The sequence below is a fragment of the Macaca fascicularis genome, chromosome 9 (genome assembly GCF_037993035.2).
Source record: "Macaca fascicularis isolate 582-1 chromosome 9, T2T-MFA8v1.1".
In the NCBI taxonomy this organism is placed as follows: domain Eukaryota; kingdom Metazoa; phylum Chordata; class Mammalia; order Primates; family Cercopithecidae; genus Macaca; species Macaca fascicularis.
Genome location: NC_088383.1, coordinates 112,771,372 through 112,791,355, shown reverse-complemented (window position 1 = coordinate 112,791,355; position 19,984 = coordinate 112,771,372). Strand labels below are relative to the sequence as shown.

Below are 19,984 nucleotides of genomic sequence, written 5' to 3'. Positions count from 1 at the left end.
ACACCCTCTTGGTGTCTGCTTGCTTTAAACCATCAAAAGTCCCAGCCTGGGCCAGGTGCAGTGGCTCAGGCCTATAATCGCAGCACTTTGGGAGGCTGAGGCAAGAGGATCGCTTGAGGCAAGGAGTTCGGGACCAGCCTGGGCAACATAAACAAGACCCCATCGCTATAAAACTGTAGCTGGGTGTTGTGTGCACCTGCTACTTGGGAGGCTGAGGTGGGAGGATTGCTTAAGCTCTGGAGTTCAAGGCTGCAGTGCGCTACGATAGAGACACTACCCTCCAGCCTGGGGGGCAGATGAGATCCTGTCGCAAAAACAAACAAAAAAAGAGTCCCAGTCTGCCTCTCCTTGGACCAGCTTGGATCACCGAGCCTCAGTGACTCTGTGAGTTGGGGGTTGGTAACAGCCTCTCTGAAATCAAACAGACGGAGAATGAAAGAGGGGTCGTTTGTGTTTTGTTTTTCGTGGCGAAGAAAGCCCCATTAGTGGAATCATGGTTATATTCTCTCTCCCCTCCTCCGCCCAGGGCCCTTCATTTAAGAGCTTTTGTCTTCATCAATCTGTCAGCAAACAGCATGGACGGAGGCGCCTGATGAGAGCAGCTGGACATGGGGTCCTTGGCTGGCCCAGCCCACTTTGCACAGGGACGTGGTCAGGTCTCAGGACCACAGAGAGCTGTGGGAGTAGGAAACTGAACCTCTCCTCCTTCCTCCCAGATGCATTGCCTGTGTCTTACCACCCCACGAGCATGCATGTTACCCTTGTAGGGGGAGGGAGGTTCCCTCTAGGAATCCTCACATCTACTTTCCTCCAGTTCATCTGGGAAATCTGTTCGTCTCTTCTCTCCTGGGTGTCACATCACCCCTCAAAACCAGAGAAGGACCCGCCTCCCCCATTCCCTTGGCTTCAGGTCCCCACAGCTTGCCTCTCTCCTCTCAGGCTCAGAGACCCCAGAGCTGCTCTGTCCAGACACTCCCCTGTGCCCCATGAGGGCTTCAGGCTGCACCCATATCCATTTCACCCAGCGCCATGCCAGACATTTCCAGGGATTCAGGGAGTGTAGAAACCACCCCTGTCCTCAGGGCCACTGAAGTCCACTTAGGGCTATAGGGCCCTGTCAGGTGACTGGTCTGCCCTGTGACTCTCCCATAACCACCCTGCGGTAGGTTGAATAACGGCTCCCAAAAAGGTATGTCCAAGTCCTAACCCCTTGAAACCCGTGAATCTGGCCTTATTTGGAGAAAGGGTCTTTGCAGATGTAATTAAAGATCTTGAAATGAGATCGTCCTGGCTTTAGGGTGGGCACTAAACTCAGGGACAGGTGTTCTTATAAGAGAAAGGCAGAAGGAGACATGAGACACAGGCATGGGACGGGAAGGCCATGTGAAGACTGAGACAGAGATTGCAGTGATGCTGCCACGAGCCAAGAGATGCCTGGAGCCCTCAGAAGCTAGAAGAGGCACAGAAAAATGCTCCCTGGTGCCTCCAGAGGGAGTGTGACCCTGCTGGTGCCTTGATTTCAGACTTCTGACCTCCAGAACTGGCAGAGAATACATTCCTGGGTTGTTGTTTATTTTGAGACAGTCTCACTGTGTCACCCAGGCTGGAGTACAGTGGCACAATCACAACTCAGTGGAGCCTCAACTTCCCAGGCTCAAGCGATCCCCCCACCTCAGCCTCCTGAGTAGCTGGGATCACAGGCGTGCGCCACCATGCCTGGCTGGGTTTTTTTTTAGCATTTTGTAGAAACAAGGTCTCACTATGTTGCCTAGTCTGGGCTCAAGTGATCCTCCAGCCTTGGCCTCCCAAACAGCTGGGATTACAGGCATAAGCCACCATGGTCTGCCAAATTCCTGTTGTTTTAAACCACCGGGTTTGTGGTAATTTGTGCCAGCGACCTTAGGTGACAACTGCATCCCACCTTCCTTTCTGTTCTCAGACCCAGTTAGAAGGGCAGGAGGGTTGTGCTTGGAGCATGAGGCCTCTGCACCGTGCGGTCTGTGGACTCCAGGCCTGCCTGTGCTCTCCCCTGTTTCTTAGGCAAGTCTCCCTCGACAGCCTGGCCTCTCTGGGCTGCACTGAGGGGAGGGGGTTGTGAGCATCTGTGTCCTTGGAGGACAGGGTGGCTGGGAGGCGCTGGCCCTCCTTGAGCCCAAGGGGCTGCTGACCCTGTTGCTATAAATCAGGGGACCCTTTGAGAAGGTGAGAGGGGCCCTGAGGAGGGCCGCTTCCTGACAAATTCTCTAGGACAGCAGGGGCCAGAGGGCCAGAGTGGGGTGACTGCCAGAGGGTCCTAGAGGTTGGCAAGGAAGGGCCAGACAAGCATTCAAGGAAGGCTTCATGGGGGAGGCAGCATGGAACGGTGCCTTAAGGACAGAATGAGGGTTGAGTAGGCAGGCCCAAGGACACTTAGAATAAAACCAGACTCTTTTCTGTGGCTGCAGGCTCCTCTCTTTTCTGTCTTCCATCATGTCCAGTTCATTCTGCCCCAGGGCCTTGGCTGTGGTGGTTCCCTCTGGCTAAGCCCGCTTGTTCCAGAGCTTTGCATAGCTGCTCTTTCTCTTCCTTGAAGTCTCCACTGAAGCCCAGAGAAGATTCCTTGACGATTCTCTGAATTCTTCCCTCCAGGCACCCCTCTTCACATTGCCCTGTGTTATTATCTTTGTAGAGGTGGGGGAAGACGTGGAAGTGTAACCAAATTACTCACTAGGTATGAAAATGTGTACTGCCTTCTTCCCATGCCCACTCCCTTCCCAACTGGAAGGTAAACTCCTGAGAGCAAGGCCCTCATCTGTCTGGTTCACTGCAATGCTCCCAGCACCTGGAACAGAGCCCAGCACAGCAGGCCTCCATCAAGACAGTACTGGGTGGATCAAGGGAAGGAAGGAAGGATGGAAGGAAGGAAAGAAGGAAAGGCAAGAGACGTCTTCCAAGAATGAATGGTTTTCCAGGTGGCAGAAAGACAGGGAAGGAGTTGTACACGCATGCATAGACACTGTGAGTGTGAAGAGGAGAGGCTGCCAGGAATAGATCAGCCTGCTCAGACCAGAAGAGGTCCCGAGGCCAGCCCTCTCTTATGGCGCCTATAATCAATGCCCTCTTATTACCTCTACAAATGGGTCCTAGTTCATGGAGGTAGCTCCCAAACTCTTCATGGCTGGTGTGGGGCCCTGGCCAGTGGTACTGTGTCTGGTGATTCTATTGTCAAGGGCCCCAGTCCCTGGCTGTCATGGGAGTCCATCCCTTAGGTACCACTTTCCCAAGAAGAGCCCTGGAGGCTGTGGTTGGTCTAGGGGTTTAACTGTTCTCATCTCCCTTCACGTGCAGAATAAAATCCAAAGTCCTCGCGGTGGCTCTCAAGGCTTTACATGATCCAAGTGCAAAGATCACGGCTCCCCCCAACTCTCTAAGCTTTAAAACCCCAGGTTGAAATCCCAGCTCAGCCACTAGATAGCTGTGTGACTTTGGACAGGTCCTTCAACCTTTCTGAGCTGCCATCTCCTCTAGGACAAAATGGGCCTGGTTAAAGTACTTGCTTCAAGGTTGTTGTCAGGATGAAGGGAGGGAATTCAGTGAAAAGCTCTTAGTGTGCACCTGGTGTGCGCTGAGCTCTTAGGTACCATTAACCCTTTCCTCCCTCCTCCTCTGCCCGCTAACATCCCCACTATAAATCAGTCTTAGGGCTTCCAGAGGGAGCGGCCATAGAGCCCAGGCCCCCATGAGCACACAGCAGTCCCAGTGAAAGGGCCTGTTTCAGGGTCACAAAGCCAGCCTGTGGCCCGGGTGGGACTTGAACCCAGGACTCCTACCGGAGGCCCCCACTCCTCCGCTGGTCTCACCCCAGCCCAGCCCAGAGTGGCAGGAAGAAGAACCTTCAGTTACTGCTTGGAAGTAGCTGCACAGCTTCTTCTCCGCTTTCAAGACTGAGTTAATCCTGATGAGTTAGGTCTGTTTCAGGCCCCGTGCAATCTTCCTTGCGATGCTCATAAGATTCCTAGGGCAGCATCTGGATGGCTTCGAAGGCTCTGGCAGAAGCTGAGCCCCGCCGTCAACGGGCTGCACTACGTTTACAAGAGGCCTTTAATGCCCTGTGGTCTCGGCTTCCTTAATGGGGATTTTCCTCCCCCTCCTTTTTCTCTCCCCCTTTTGGCTTTCAGAGTGTGGTTTGGATTCCTAACAGAGAAGTCAAGACCGGAGAATCCCTTCCAGGCCCTCCCTCCCTCTCTCCCCCACTGGCCAACTGTGCCAAAGCCCTGGGAAAAGAAAACGTTGCTTCTAAAGGATTTCAGCGGGGAAAAAGAGGGAAGCCCCACTGGGCTTCCAAAAACTCAACTGGGAATTGGCTTGTGCAGAAATTCTCCTCTGACCTTGCAAGTGAGCAGCAGATCCAGGAGCCTGGTGGGGAGGACTGGGCAGCTCCAGGTGCAGTGGCCTAACGGCCTCACTCAGATTGCAGGCTGGAGGGGCAGGGCGGGGTCCTGTGCTTGGGGCCAGCATGGGGAGGGGTCAGGCAGCATCCTCTCACCTACCTCCCCACCCCAACCTATCCCTCCCTTCTCTGGATCTCCTACACCTGTGGAGGCCTCAGTGCTCCTTAACTAGTTTTTAAAATGAGTTCTTCCCAGCACTTTGGGAGGCCAAGGCGGACGGATCACCTGAGGTCAGGAGTTCGTGACCAGCCTGACCAACATGGAGAAATCCATCTCTACTAAAAATACAAAATCAGCCGGGTGTGGTGGCACATGCCTGTAATCCCAACTACTCGGGAGTCTGAGGTAGGAGAATTGCTTGAACCCAGGAGGCGGAGGTTGCAGTGAGCCAAGATTGCACCATTGCACTCCAGCCTGGACAACAACAGCGAAACTCCGTCTCAAAAAAAAAAAAAAAAAAAAAAGAGTTCTAGAGTTCTTTCTGCAACTAGGACAGGAATGATCTAAGCCTCAGCCAGAGCTTTGGCTAACCTTGAGATTGGGGGCTGGGAGGGGAACCCCATTTACCTTCCCATCTCCCTCTTTTCTTTTTTGTCCCTCAACAGGATGAGAAAGGGCAGGAGTGCCATTTTTGGAGGCTGAGGCCCTGATCCATGCAGGTTTGTGGGCCCTGCCCCCACCCTCCTGTGGTCCCCCGGGTTCCTCTGTATCTCAGACGGTCCTTCAGGGCCCTGCTCATATGGCTGGACCCCAGGTGTCATTGGGTCTGAGTATCACTCAGCTTCTGACAGACAACTGCCTTCATTAGAAAGGCCCAGAATTCCAGCCCCAGGACCACCCATCTTCTTGGCAGTCCTGAGCTTAAGTCTCCTCATGTTTTTATTTTTACACAGCCTCCCCCTGGCCTCACACATGTAGCCTGTGGCATGCGAGCAATCAAGCGACAGGCAACCAAAAAAGGGTAGGAGGCAAAGAGGCAAGGGAATACCGAATCTGTGACATCTTCCCCCAAGGAACAGCGGCGTCGCCAGTGTCTGGATAAATCACGTTTTATCTCCTTTCGAGAGGAACGCAAAGCAGAGCCGCTTCATCTTGATGATGTCGTCTGTCTGCACAGTGTCGTCCATCTGACAGGGAGATGGCCCGGCTCTCTGGCTTCAGAGAGAAGACGACGACGGAGAGCTTGAGCAAGAGTCCAGGAGAGGAACAAGAATGACCCAGCAAGCACTTCTTGAGCATCTGCTGAATGCAAAGCCTAGTGCTACATGGAGTGTAGGGGCAGACAGGAGGGGTGAGCTGCAGAGCCATTGTGGAGAGATGAGAGACACCCACAGGAAGCAGGTCACATGCGATAGGACGTGGTCACACGTTCCACTGTCTGACTTCGGCAGGGCTGGCGACCAATGCTTGTGGTGGCAGGGAAGTCGGGGATGGCTGCAGCTGTGGTTTTCATGGCCCCTGGGTCCCCTGTCTGTTCACTTCTGCCTACCAAAGGCTGCTCACCGGAGCCACGGGGGCTCTCCACCTCAGGGCTTTGTCTAGCCATGGGCACACACTCAGCCAGACGTGCTAGAGTTAACGCCCTCAGAGGCAGTCCTCAGTGACAAACAGGGAGTTGGTGGGTAGATCTCTAGCCTCCACGTGTCAGGTACTTTCTCTGTCATCTCCTGGAGCACCCCCAGCAGAATTGAGCTCTAGTTGCCCACCACGACTAACTGGCCTGATAACACTTCCTTCCCCTCCCTGCCCTTACTGTCCCACTCCCCTAACGATATTTCTTGGGATCGCCTCCAAAACAAGTCAAATCCTTATTTCTGGGGCTGCGTCTAGGGGAATAATCTAAATCAAGGTGATGGCTTTTCCGAGACTCAGACCTTGACAGAAGCAGCTGGCGTGGATTCGTGAGCAGTCTGCCCGTCTGCTCACATGCAATGGAAATGATCTTAATTGGGTCTCCTTTAATTCAAGTTATGAAAACCCATCTTCAACTCATTTAAATGAAAAAGAAAATGGTATTGTTTTATGTAGCTGAAAAGGACCAGGTCAACCCTAGTTTAGGAACAGCTACCCATATCCAGCTGCTGAAATAATGTCAAAGGGCTCTGTCGCTCCCTCCCTCCACTTGGCTTTTCAGTCACTCAAGAAGCTTTTACCAAGCACCTGTCTTGTGCCAGGCACCCTTCCTTTCTCTCATTCCTTTGCTTCTCAGGCCACTAGAGGTGCCAGCCTTTCGTCCTGCCAGCTTAGCAACCGTGGGAAAAAGCAGTCTCAGGGCTGACTCTCATTGGCCCGGATCAGGTCCCTCCCCACCGCTGAGCCAATCACTGTGACTGTGGCTGACTAGGCTGCATCCTGTGGCTACCTTTGTTGCTAGGGGGTGTGGCTAGACTTACTGACACCACAAGGACTGGGAGTGGAAGATGCCTTCTCCAGGGGAAAATTAGGTAGACTGAGGCAACAGATGCCTGTTACAGCTACAGGTGAGCACTTCATCATGTGCCAAGCTCATGGGCCCCAAAATGAGTCACAAGTGCTATAACTCACAGCAGAATGTGGCAGGTAGCCTAGGAATGGATAACGTGTTTTGGATGTTCTGGAAAGAGGGACATTATTCCCCGCTCAGCCAATCAAGGAACACCTTCTGAAAAGGGGGCTTTGGCCCTAGACATTGACAGCCACCTGGCACAGAAGTCAGTTGTGTAAGACCTTGAACATCAGACCAAGGAGTTCAGATTCTAAATTTCTCAGACTAGAAAAGAACTATGTCTTGATGCATTTGTTATGATTGAATGTGGCCAGTTTGGGAGAGCCAGTTGGGAAGGTCTGAGGGGCTGGCATTTCCTGTAAGCCTTGCCCATACCTGTAGAGGGGTGTCCCAGCCCAGCTGGCAGCAGCCCGTATGACTGGAGGCTTTGTGCGCAGAGAGGCCAGGGAACAGTCAGGCTGGGACAGCCATGCTTCCCTTGGTATTGCCTTGTGCCCGCCCTGGAAGGAGCCACCCACCTAAACTAAGAATAGGAATTCCTGCCCAGCTGGCAGGAACGAATGCCGATTTCTCAAGGAGGGATGGGCCTGAAAACAAAGCGTAGCATGTGGGCTGGGCTCTACTTTGTGTTGATTTGCAAGGTCACTTGAGAGCCGCACCCACTCCGGGCATTCATTGATCCTGCCATTAGATCCAGGCGAGGTGGCCTGGCCAAGTCGCTCATTGAATCCCAAGATGGCAGCCTCCAGGGCTCCTCACCTGCCAGAGAGGTCCTGGGCTCTCAGCCTAGGGCGCCTCTTACCCTCCAGGAAAGGTGACTGTTTCTCTCTTGTTTCCTTGACCATGGACTGAGATGGTGGCAGGTAGTGTTGGACTGAGATGCTGAGAAGCCAAGGGAGAGGGAAATAAGAAGGTCGCTGTGGCAGTTTTAGCCAGAATCCCCCACTCATGAGTATCTCTCTTCCAGGCAAGATCCTCTTCCGCAGAAGCCACATCCGGGATGTAGCTGTGAAGAGACTGAAGCCTATCGATGAATACTGCCGGGTAAGAGTGTGTCTGGGGCTGGGGGAGGGGCTCGGGGAGGGCTTCAGGGCGGGGGCAGGGGCCCATCTGCCTGAGTGTCCATCTGTGAAGAAAGGTTGCTGTACAGAACCCTCCTGAGGCCTGGTGTTTCCTGGCCAGAGGGGTGGGTATGGGATCACCCCGTAGCTGGGCCACCCTCTGGGACCCAAGGACCTCGGGTTCACAGCTAAGCTTCTGTGCCTGTCAGGACATATCCATGTTTCCAAAACACTGTTTGAAGTCACTTCCTCTGGGAAGTGAACTGAGCTCGGGAGCTAAGTCAAAGAGCCTCCTTCCAAAGGGCTGCTTGCTTCTCTATGTAAGATTTTGCTGGACATAGAAGAACTATTTCTTTGAATTCCTGTTGGGATGTTGTTGGGATCAGTTCAATAGCATCAGCAGTACACATTTGTTTATTCACCTAAATCTTGGTAACTACAAATGTTCATATACACATCTTTACAGATGCAGGTGTTCACACAAACACACACGCACATGCACATTAACACAGCCAGTGCCAAAGAGCAGGCAGGAGAAGGACAGCAGTGTCATGAGCCAGAGCCCACCTGTCTGTCTTTGATTAGAGCCCAGCGCTCCTGCAGTGAGCATGAGTGGCTACCAGGGGATGAGCAGCCCTCAGTTTCCTTGGCACATGGCCTCTGGAGGGCCAGACTTCCCGGGTTGGAAGCCCTGACTAATTTCATGAACTTGGGCAAGTTGCTGAACTTCCCTGAGCCTCTGTTTTCACATCCGTCCAATAGGGAGAAGAACACACAGGGTGCCTCCACATGGTGGTCAGGAGGATGGAATGAGCTGGCACATTGTAGGGGCAACAGCACAGCGTCTGGCTCAGAGGAAGCATTCAGCAGATGCTTTTGTTATTATTTTTACAAAGGGCAAACAATTTGTATTAAATGAACTAGCAAATGAAAACGTTTTATTATTTTTAAAATTTTATTTATTTATTTATTTATTTATGTATTTATGTATTTATTTTGATGGGACAAAGTCTTGCTCTGCGGCCCAGGCTGGAGTGCAGTGGTGTCATCTTGGCTCACTGTAACCTCTACCTCCTGGGTTCAAGCAATTCTCATGCCTCAGCCTTCGGAGTAACTGGGATTATAGGAGCGTGCCACCAGGCCTGGCTAATTTTTGTATTTTTATTAGAGATGTGGTTTTGCCGTGTTGGCCAGGCTGATCTCAAACTCCTGGCCTCAAGTGATCTGCCCACCTTGGCCTCCCAAAGTGTGGGATTGTAGGCGTGAGCCACTGCGCCCAGCCATATTTTTAACACGTTTTTGAGAGAGGGTCTCGTTCTGTTGCCCAGGCTGGTGAAAAGGCTTTATTAAAAGCAAATAAAAAGTTAAAAAGCAAATAAAAAATAAAAACAAGCAAATAAAAAAGCAAACATGAAATAATTTAATGTTTCTACTGGGCACCATTGGCTTTAGTAGAGCTAGAATTTCGTAGTTAAATGAAACCCACTGTGGTTCCTGACTCAAAAATCTTGAGAAGATGTGGTATAATGTGTTATAATGTGGCAAATGTATAAAATTTCACAAGTGCTGGTATTAGAGTGTCAGAAGGAGAAGAGCTGGAGTCGAATCCCGGTGCCCACTTACTAGCTATGTGACCTTGGGCAAGCTGCTTTGCCTCTTTGAGCCCTAGTTTCCTCAGCTGTAAAATGAATATAAAAACACTATCTCACATGGGGACTGAGTAGGAAGAATGTATATCACAGTGTCCTCATACAGAGCTGTTGCAGGAAGGCCAGGAGTTCAAGACCAGCCTGGGCAGCATAGCGAGACCTCACCTCTCCAAAAAAAAGTTTAAAATTAGCCAGGCATGGTAGCACACACCTGTAGTTTAGGTGAGAGGACTGCTTGAGCCAGGAGGTCAAGGCTACGGTGAGCTATGATCATGCCACTGCACTCCAACCTGGGTAACAGGAAACGATCCTGTCCCTAAATAAATAAATAGATAAATAAATATGTTTAAATAAGAACCAACATGCTAAATTTATTAACTGGTATTCCCAAGCCTATAGGAAGAAAAGACAATGTAGTCTCCATTAAACTGAAGTTTGAATTTCGTGACTGTGCACGTTATACTTGGATCACATGTTCTGCCTTGTTTTAAAAGGATGCCCCAATGCTGGATTCCCTTAAGCTAGAAACTTCTCTGCTTCAGACCAATATTCATTTTTCTCTTTAACAGGCATTCACTGTTTCTGGTTAAATTGATGGCTGTAGCCTGAGCTTTTATTTCTCTTTATTCCTTTCTCAAGAAGTTAAATAAATGGGCAAAGCTAATGGAGGAGGGGGCATTGGACGGGAGGAAGGCTTTTCCTGTTGGGATTTATAGCTCCGATTAGCCAGCCCAAGGCATCTGCAGCTGGGCTCCTTGGAAATATTGTCTGCTGGATCATCCGGAGGAGGAAGTGATAGCATCTTATCTCCTGGGATCAGGCTTTGAACAGGACTTCTGATACAGAGGGGCTCTGGAGCTCCAGTGTGCCGTGGGTAGCTGGGGGAGCCATTGAAGTGGGGTCTGCAAGAGGAGGGGCCTCCTAACCTCATTAGCACAGATGGAAACTGCCCAGAGCCAGACAAGGAACGGGGCCATGGGCCCACCAAGCAGACAGCCATCTATCTCACAGGCAGTGATTTACTCTGAGAATGGCGGGGGTGGGGCAGTACAGAGTGACCTTTAATTCTGCGGAACTAGGAAGCTGGGATCTGTGGTCTGATTGTCTGAGAAACCCACTGACCTTGGAATGGTCTTTAGGGACAAGTCCATGGCCACTGCCACCCAGCTTTGCATTTCACAGCTTGCCTCCAGACAGGGCACTCAGCATCACTGCCGACCCCAGCCAGCTTCACAGCCAGTGCCGTGTGCAGTCCGCTCCACGGCCAGCCCTTCCCCTGTCTCTACCTGCCCTTGTCTACATACTGCCTGGAACCTCTGGAGTCTCTACTTATAGTGCCCTGCATAGCCCACCTGCTTGACTGGCCATCTTCCTTGGACCTGCTAGACAATGTGGGCTCAGAATCTGGGGTTTGATAGGAATTCACATGCACCCAAAATTGTGCAGCTGGCTCTGCACACCGAGCAGCCAGCTCCCTGCAAGGACTCAGACATGGAAAGTCTGACCATGCAGTGGACCTCCCCAGACTTCGGGCTCCCTGCCCTTGCTGGCCAGCCAGTCCCACCACCTAATGGCGGTTTCACAGCCCAATCTCAGTGTTAATTTTTAACATATAAGCAGCAGATTGGATGGGAATCACGGAAAATTTACCACATGCCGACTGAGTGATCGTTTTATGTGGCACTTGAGGGTCAGGTGTCTGTGAAGAGGGGTTCCAAAGGCATTTCTTTAACTTCATAAATTAATTTAAAGGACAACATGGTAATGCAGTTAATATTTAATGGTCTGGGACCTCAACAAGTTGAAGACTTTCATCAGACTAACAAAAGTAAGCTCCACCATAGAGGCTTGGACTCACAATTTTTTAAGTGGCTCTAGTTACCCCATTCCTAGGGGTGAAATACATGTTTGCAGTATTTGTCCAGGGGATAAAATAAATATTCTAGGGAGGGGTTCAGAGAGGAGTGTGGGAGAGTGTTCGAGAATGATCAACTCACCCTTTGACATGTTAATGGCATTTATACAAGTCTCCACTTCCTGGTTGGTACGACTAGAATTTTTTTGCTGCTCAAATAGCTGAGCTTGTTTCTATTACTTGTCTGTCTATGACACATTTGATTTCAGGGATCAACGGCTTTCTTTGTAGGAGGGAAGAGGGACTGGGTGCGGTCAGACTTAGGGGCAGGAAGTCTGAGCCCAACAAGAGGTCAGCACTAAAGGGTAAGGATCCCCTGACCCTCCCCCCTGCACCTCACAGACTCATTCATTTTTATTCCCACTTCCCAGACTTGAAAACTGAGGCTATTGCATGGCAGTGGTTCCTAGTCCCAGGTATTCTCCCTTCCACCTGGGATTTTCTGCCACAGCCAATCATTGGCTCTCCCCTTGGGGAGAGTAACGTTGTTCTTGTGGTCCTTGTTCTGAAAGCAGACCTGGCCCAGGAGAGGCCTTGCCAATGGGGAGACTTAGGCAGAGGCCAAGGCCGATCTGTTCATGAGGGGCCTCCTGAGTGGCCTGGTGCTCTGGGGAAACCCAGGTAGTAGAATCTCACCATCTCCCTGACAGACCCAGGAGAAGGAGGAGTTTCTAGGCTGAGATAAAGCAGATCATGTCCCTTTTCTCCTTAAAGACCTTCAGAAGGCTGGGCACAGTGGCTCATGTCTGTAATCCCAGCACTTTGGGAGGTCAAGGTGGGCATATATATATATATTTTTTTGAGACGGAGTCTTGCTCTGTCGCCCAGACTGGAGTGCAGTGGCACAATCTCAGCTCACTGCAAGTGCTGCCTCCCGGGATTCACACCATTCTCCTGCCTCAGCCTCCCGAGTAGCTGGGACTACAGGCACCTGCCACCACACCCAGCTAATTTTTTTGTATTTTTAGTAGAGACGGGGTTTCACCACGTTAGCCAGGATGGTCTCGATCTCCTGACCTCATGATCCACCTGCCTCGGCCTCCCAAAGTGCTGGGATTACAGGTGTGAGCCACCGTGGCCGGCCAAGGTGGGCATATGGCTTGAGCCCAGGGGTTCGAGACCAGCCTGGGCAACATGGTGAAACCCCATCTCTACAAAAAATACTAAAAGTAGCTGGGCATGGTAGTGCATGCCTATAGTCCCAGCTATTGGGGAGGCTGAGGTAGGAGGGTCACTTGAGCCTGGGAGGCAGAGGCTGCAGTGAGCCATGACTGCACCACTGCACTCCAGCCTAGGCAACATAGTGAGACCCTATTTCAAAATAAAAACGGGCCTCCTTCAGAGGAGTCCTGCTGCCCCTGAGAATATGTGAACACCTCAGCCAGGCCCTCTGTGGGCTGGTTCCAAGTGCTGCTGGGGCCTCAGATCCTACCTCTTTCTTCCATACCCCGCAGTCTAGTTCAGCAGACACGAGGCCATCCTCGACTAGCCAGGCCTGCGCCCCTGAGCCTGCGCTGGTCCCCTGCCTGGGTGCACATTCAGCTTCCACAGTGAGCTCTTCCATAAGCCTCATGACTCCCCAGGAAAAGCTGATCACTCCTGCCATTCTGCCCCCAGAGGACTGCGCCCACCCCCACTCTGCGCATTTCTCCTCTGCGGGAGGGTGACTTCTGTGTGTCCGTCTTCTCCCAGACTGCGAGCTCCTTGAGGGCCACATTTGTCATCTCTGTGTCTTCACTAATAAACAGGAAGCCCAGCCCTAAGGGGGTGTCCAGCCAATGCCTGATGACAAGATGGAAAGATCACAAGTAAATAGAACTTCCTCAGAGAGTGACATATCCCCCAGGCCCTGATGTACTAAGATCCCTTGTGAAATGGCTTAAACTACTACCAAGAATTAGACACCATTTACATTTCAAGGGGAGTCACTGCTCAGATCCGTCACAAAGAAAACCCATGTGTTTTGAATACTCTGATTTCAGAAGTTCAGTGAAACCCCAGCTTTCTAGATGGTGACCTAGGAAGAACAGTCCAGGCAGGTTAGAGGCAGCCCCAGAGGTGGGGCTGGAAGGACACGGGTGGGACGCCAAAGGGGCAGGATGCCAGCCCCCTTGTGCCACACGTCCAACTCCACCCAGAGCGGCTGGGCTTTTACCCATAAGATTTCCAGGGATTAGAAACTGATGCTTTAAAAAAAAAAAAAAAATCAGTGTGCAGGAAGAAGCATTTAAAAAAAAACAAAAAAAACAAAACAAAACAAAAAAAAAAACAAGAAAATAAAGTGATGCTGCTGAAAAGAGAGGAGCAATCGAGCCTGTGTAAAGAGTGGACTCCCGTGGTGTTTTGCCAAATGCAGAGCTTTGCTTTTTGTCCTGACGCAGGCATTACCCAGAGTGGTGGGCTTTGTGGAGGATGACCGTTTCGAAGCAGAGGGTCTGAGCACAGTCTGCCTGGGCCCCCTCCTGTGCCACTTGTATGTACAAAGACCAGACTTGTGCCCGCCGAATCTGAGTGGAGGTCTCAGAGACACACAATGCAGCCACCCCCTCCCTTGTCTACACCTGCACCATTGGCCATGATGACACTCGGTGCTGAGTGGTAGCTCATGTCATGGCCCCCAGAAAATGGTCTTGACGGGTAGGAGCTGGAGACTGCAGGACAGTTTAGGACTGGAAGAGGGGAAGCTGGCAGGGTTAACTGATGACAAAACCTGAATGGCTCTTCAGCACCTCATTACTAGTCCCCCCTGACCCAGGTACCCACTACCCCAGCCCTTTTCTGCGTGCCATTTCTGTAGATCTGCTCTCAGCCAGCTCACTGACCCCTGTGTACACAGTTTACTAAGTACACAGTTACTGAGTGTACTCTTCACCAGCCACTGTGCTAGGCTTCTCGTATTCATCTCACTTAACTTCCTAACAGCTAGGTAGGTGCCACATCGCATCCCAGAGCTCAGAGAGGGCAGGTAATGCATCCAGCCTCACACAGCCCATAAACGGCAGAGCCAGGACCCAAACGCGCATCTGCCTGCAGCCCTGAGGTCCTGAGGCTCTGAGGCCCTGACTTTACCACCACATGGCATACATATGAATGTCTCATGGCAGAATTTTAGACCTAAGCTGGGGTTGCTAACCCTGATATGCCTGTTATCTGGCCCCTACCCTGCTATTCTCAGAACATCTGGGCTTGGGGGTGCCCTGGCCCTGGCCATCATCAGCCCAGGCTGCGGGGACTCACTGCTCAGCACCACCCTCTCCTGCCAAATGATTTTGGCCAGAGCTGAGCTTTGGCAGCAGCTCTGATGGAAGCTGCTCTGGGCTGAGAGCCTCTTGTCAGCCTGAAATCAGGACGAGCCCTCCACGCGGCTCCCCTCAAGGCTCCCTGTTAAATAAAGATGCCATGGTTGTTCCACCAAAAGGCCTCTTTGTCTGAGGCCCTCGTGGCCCACGCGTCCTCTGCCTCCGGAATGTGGTCTCTGTCGTCATGAAGAGCCCCTCTGTTCCCTGCCAGGGCTGGGTGAGCCGTGGCCGGCCAGGGTCCGCGCTTAGGGTGGATGGCAGCACGCTGAGCTGGGAGGGCACTAGCGCTCTGGGCCGCTGCAACCCTCCCTCTCCCACCCTGTGTCCCTCCCTCTCCCTTTCAGGGTGGTCACCCGGCAATGACTCTGCACACAGCTGGGATTCCTGGTAATAGTTTCCTCCTGCCTTCTGCCCATCCCGACCCTACTGGTGCTCCCTCCTGAGGCCCCCTGTCCTCCCTGAATTTCTCTCCCTCCCTCTCACTCCCTGTCTGTCTCTCTCCTTCCTCAGTTTTTCAGTTCCTTTTCCTTCTACCTTCCCAAGGAGAACACAGCATAGACAGTGTGCGTTAAATGAGGACTTGAACACTCTGGGGGCATGCTCCACCCATCTGACCTTCACAGCTTGGGCTTGGATTCTGCCCCTCTCCTCACTTATGGCTTCACCCCCAGCAGCCTCAGTATCCATGTCTACCTCCAGGACAAAATGGGGTGACATGTCATTAGATTTGCTCTCTCTCATCCCTGTAAAACCAGGCACAGCCCCATATGCAGCACACATTGCAAAGCCCTCACTGTTTGGTGGATGACTGGAGGAGTCAAGGGGCCAAGGGCAGGGCCTGACACGTAGCTGCTCATTTAATGTTAATTTTCCTTTTCTGTTTCTTGCCTGTTGATGGAGATGTGTTATGTTAGAGACCCTTGGAGAGCCATGAACCCTGAAAGGAATGACTGGGAGTTACATCGTGCTCTCCTATCTGCTATGGTCTGGTCTTGTCTCATCTTGCCTGGGTGTGGGTTTGGCATCGAGAAGGGCCCATCTTGATAGGATGCCTGGTGCTAGATGGCACACTTGCGTTGTTATCTAACCAGCTCAGAGGACAGCTAAACCATTACTTTCCTCTTCCTCAATATTATCATTCTATGGGTGCAACCTAAGATTATATGTGGGTTTTTTGCCCCACTATCATGTCCCATGGCTACTGGATATTGGGCTTATAGACATGGAAACCTTCACTACCTTATCCACTTTTCATTCATTCATTTCTTTAAACAAGTATTAATCAAGTGCCTGCTCTGTCAGGTACCCTACTAGGATCTGGGGACACAGAAGTCAACCGAACAGATTAAAATCCCTGCCTGCCGGGAGCTTACCTTCCAGTGAGTCTTCCCCACCCTCCAGGGGTGCCTGTGGGCAGGCCACGTGGTCTCCCTGCACCTCCGTCTCCTCACCTGTAGTATGGGGATGGGAATTGTGCCCTCATGAGGATTTCCTGGAACAACACTCACAGACTCACTGTACTTGGCCCAGGAGCTGCTAGATCCAGACATTGCATCTGAAGCTGGTCGTGGTGTGTGAGGTTTCGGGAGGCAGGGGCATGGGACAGGGTCGTGTCTTACACACCGGGGGACTTCTCATCAGGAGTGTCTCACAAGCCCTGTGTTTGTTGACTCCTCCAGTCCTGGGTTTTTCTGTCTTCTCCTGGCTCTAGCCCTTGTCTCACTGTCCCCCGTCCCTCAGCCCTGCTTTGGCAGTGTTCTCTCCTGTCTGTTTGGACCAAGGGATCCTTCCTTGCCCCAGCATTTCTCCCCATACTAAATTGAGGGGCCCAGAAAGCGGGGCTATACCTGGCCTCACCCTACACCCCCAACCCCTCCATGTCAGACCTGGCCAGGTCAGGGTGCTGCATGCTGGTGTGCAGCATGAACTCTGACTACCTTCTTTTTATTTGATTGTATTGTATTTATTTATTTTTTTGAGACAGAGTCTTGCTCTGTCGCCCAGGCTGGGGTGCAGTGGCGTGATCTCAGCTCACTGCAACCTCTGCCTCCTGGGTTCAAGCGATTACCCTGCCTCAGCCTCCCGAGTAGCTGGCATTACAGGTACCCTCCACCACACCTGGCTAATTTTTTGTATTTTTAGTAGAGACAGGGTTTCTCCATGTTGGACATGGCTGGTCTCCAACTCCTGACCTCAAGTGATCTGCCCACCTCGGCCTCCCAAAGTGCTGGGATTACCGGCATGAGCCACCGCGCCCGGCCTAACTCTGACTACCTCCTGACCTAGTACATCACCTTCCAGCTGCAGACTCTCCTTATGCCTGGATGACAAGCTCCCAGCTGGCCCACACACTTGCCATGACTACTGTTTCCCATAGAATGCCCACTGCTCCTCTCTGCTTGTCCAAACCCTGCAAACTCCACTAGCCATGCTCATGCCCACTCTTCTAAGAAACCTTTCCACACTCTTCAGTTTACATTGTTTCTCCAGGTATCCTCAGCTTGGCCTGAAACAAGGCCCTGCTAGTCATGCCCCAGCCTACCTCCTGTGGCCCTTCTCCCTTGCTCTGGGCCCTCAGGCCACACTGGCCTTCATTCATCTCCTGGAACCAACATGCTTGATCGCTCTACCTCCACCTTGACCAGTTAATTGTTACCCATGCTTCAGAACTTAGCTTTAAAGAGTCCTTTGTGAAACACTGGCTCCCCATCTTCCACATCTTCTTGGGTTCTATCAAACTCCGTCATAGTGCTGTGTTGTCCTTGGCAGCAATTATCAACTTTGTCATGAAATAATTAATTTTGTGGTCAGTGTTTAGGGAGTGTGAATGCCTGGTGTAGCTGGAGCATGGCTAGTGGGAGACAAGGCTGGGAGGATATGACCTTGGACTGTTGGGTTAGGGATCTTGGACTTACTCTGTGTGCAGAAGGGAATTCCCTCAGGGTTCCAGCAGAATGACTAGCTCTTGAGGACCCTAAGACCCAGGGTTCCAGGGTTCAGTGGTCTTTTTTTTTTTTTTTTTTGAGCTGGTTGACTGGCTGGTTGGATGGTTGGTTGGTTGGTTGACTGGATGGTTGATGGGTAGGTTGATTGGATAGCTGGTTAGAGTTTTTTTGTTGTTGTCTTGTTGGTTTGTTGATTAATTGGCTGGTTGGTTAGTTGGTCAGTTAGTTAGCTGGCTAGTTAGTTGAGAGAAATGGATAGAAGGAAGGGAGGGAGGGAGGGAGGGAGGAAGGAAGGAAGGAAGGAAGGAAGGAAGGAAGGAAGGAAGGAAGGAAGGAAGGAAGGAAGGAAGGAAGTTTGGTTGTTTCATTCATTATTTGATTGGTTGATTTGTTGATTAGTTTTCTGGGTGGACAGATGGGTGGCTGGTTGACCATGTCTTCCATGGCACAGTTCTTGATCCTCTCTGTCACTGTTGGTGCAAGGTGACACTGTCTTGGTTTCCCTGTTCCCAAGTTCATCACACCTAATGCCCTTTCCTCCTGTCTTTCCACAGGCACTTGTCCGGCTGCCCCCACACATTTCACAGTGTGACGAAGTCTTCCGGTTCTTTGAGGCTCGACCCGAGGATGTCAACCCTCCAAAAGAGTAAGTAATAACTCAGGCCTCTCCCATGTGCTAGGGAGGCGTGGGCTAAAGCGGTGGTCAGCCTGGGGAGGCTGGGGCTGTGGGAACACAAGCAGAAGGAGAGCTAGCAGGGCCAGCCGAGCTAAAGAACAGTGGTCCAAATGAATGGGGGACATTATTCCCCAGGCTCCTAGTGTCAGAGCCCACTCTTCATTTTCCTTTACCCCAGGGCTGCAAAGCGAGAGTGTCTCTGCATTTGTGGAGCAGATTTTCCTACAAACTCTTTCTGACTTACAGGGTTATTACAAGGAGCAGATGAGATAACCCAAAATATAATGGACATGCCATTGAGACTGCTCAGGGCTAGCACAGTCCTTGCTCTTTGCTGTTATGGCTGCAGAGCTCCCAGCGTGCACTGCCCAGGCTGAAAACTCACCTGCCGAATAACAGCAGTCCTGGGCTGCTCCAACAGATTTTATAATCATCATAAAAAATCATAATGAATTTACCCAGTGTCTTTTATGTATAGCATTTTATGATAGGCATTATCATATTCAATAGTCCTATTTACAGAGGAGAAAACCATGGCTTGGTGAGGTCAGGTGCTTTTCCCCCAAAGTCATGCAGATGGTTTGACAGGAGACAGGCCAAGACCTGAACCTAAGTCTGTAGTTCTTAGTGGCCCAGTGCTGGCTAATGTTTCCATGTTTGGAGAGAAGCGGGGAACCATGCAGGTCTTTTTTCTCTCTGCAACTGGGATGCTCTGGGCTGGTGGTCAAGATGGCCCACACAACCATGCTGGTTTCTCACACTCAGGACCCAACTCCATCCAGACGGCCATGCTCTCTTGCTCAGAGTGTTCTGCTCACCTACAGTCCCCAGCATAGGTTCTCGTTGGAGAGAAAAGTCCAGTTCCCACCTAGGAGCTGGTGGGCAGAAGGCAAGGAGGGGTGTTGGCTAAGAGAGAGAGTTGGGGAGAGGACTTAAAGGGATGATGATGAATCACCTCATTCCATGGCTATCCCCTGGAAGCTTAAAGTACCAGATGGGTGAGGGAGAGGCAGACGGGGTGGCTACTACAGAGGGAAAGGACAGAGTAGGACACAGAAACTCTCTGGGCCAGGTGGGGAGAGGCAGGTGGAAACTGGTGATGGGGAGGAGAAAGCCTGAAGATGAAGGTGGGCATTGCATGGCTCTGGAGGTGCCATTCACACTGCACTTTCTGTGAATATGCCCATGAGGTTGTAGAGTATGTGGCCTGCACACCCACACATGGCAGTCCTGCCTAAAGGGACCCTTCTCTCTTCATGCTTGCTAAAAGACTAATAGCCTGAAATGGCCTGGGCATTTTGAGGGAGGAAAATGCAGCTCCGAGGCGCACCTGGCCTAGCAAAGGCCATCTTCATTGATGGCTGCCTCAGGCAAGAAGCAAGCACTGTGAACCATCAGGAGCTTATCAGTAACTTGGTTCACAGTGTGAAGCAGTGGAAAGCCACAAGGTATAGGATGCAAGGTCTTGAGTTCACATCCCAGTTCTGCTGCTACTAGCTGTGTGATGTCCAGGCAGATCCCTCG

General features: G+C 51.5%; 1 protein-coding gene across 3 annotated transcripts in view; it reads left to right on the top strand.

The window, feature by feature from the left end:
• Window positions 1-19,984, top strand: part of SH3PXD2A (SH3 and PX domains 2A) — a 255,862-nt gene that overhangs the window by 109,440 nt on the left and 126,438 nt on the right. For all 3 annotated transcript variants that reach the window (XM_005566353.5, XM_005566352.5, XM_015456641.4), the window contains exons 4-5: window positions 7,883-7,959; window positions 18,339-18,430. In XM_005566353.5, coding sequence (XP_005566410.3) covers window positions 7,883-7,959; window positions 18,339-18,430 — 169 coding nt within the window. The remainder of the gene's footprint in view (window positions 1-7,882; window positions 7,960-18,338; window positions 18,431-19,984) is intronic.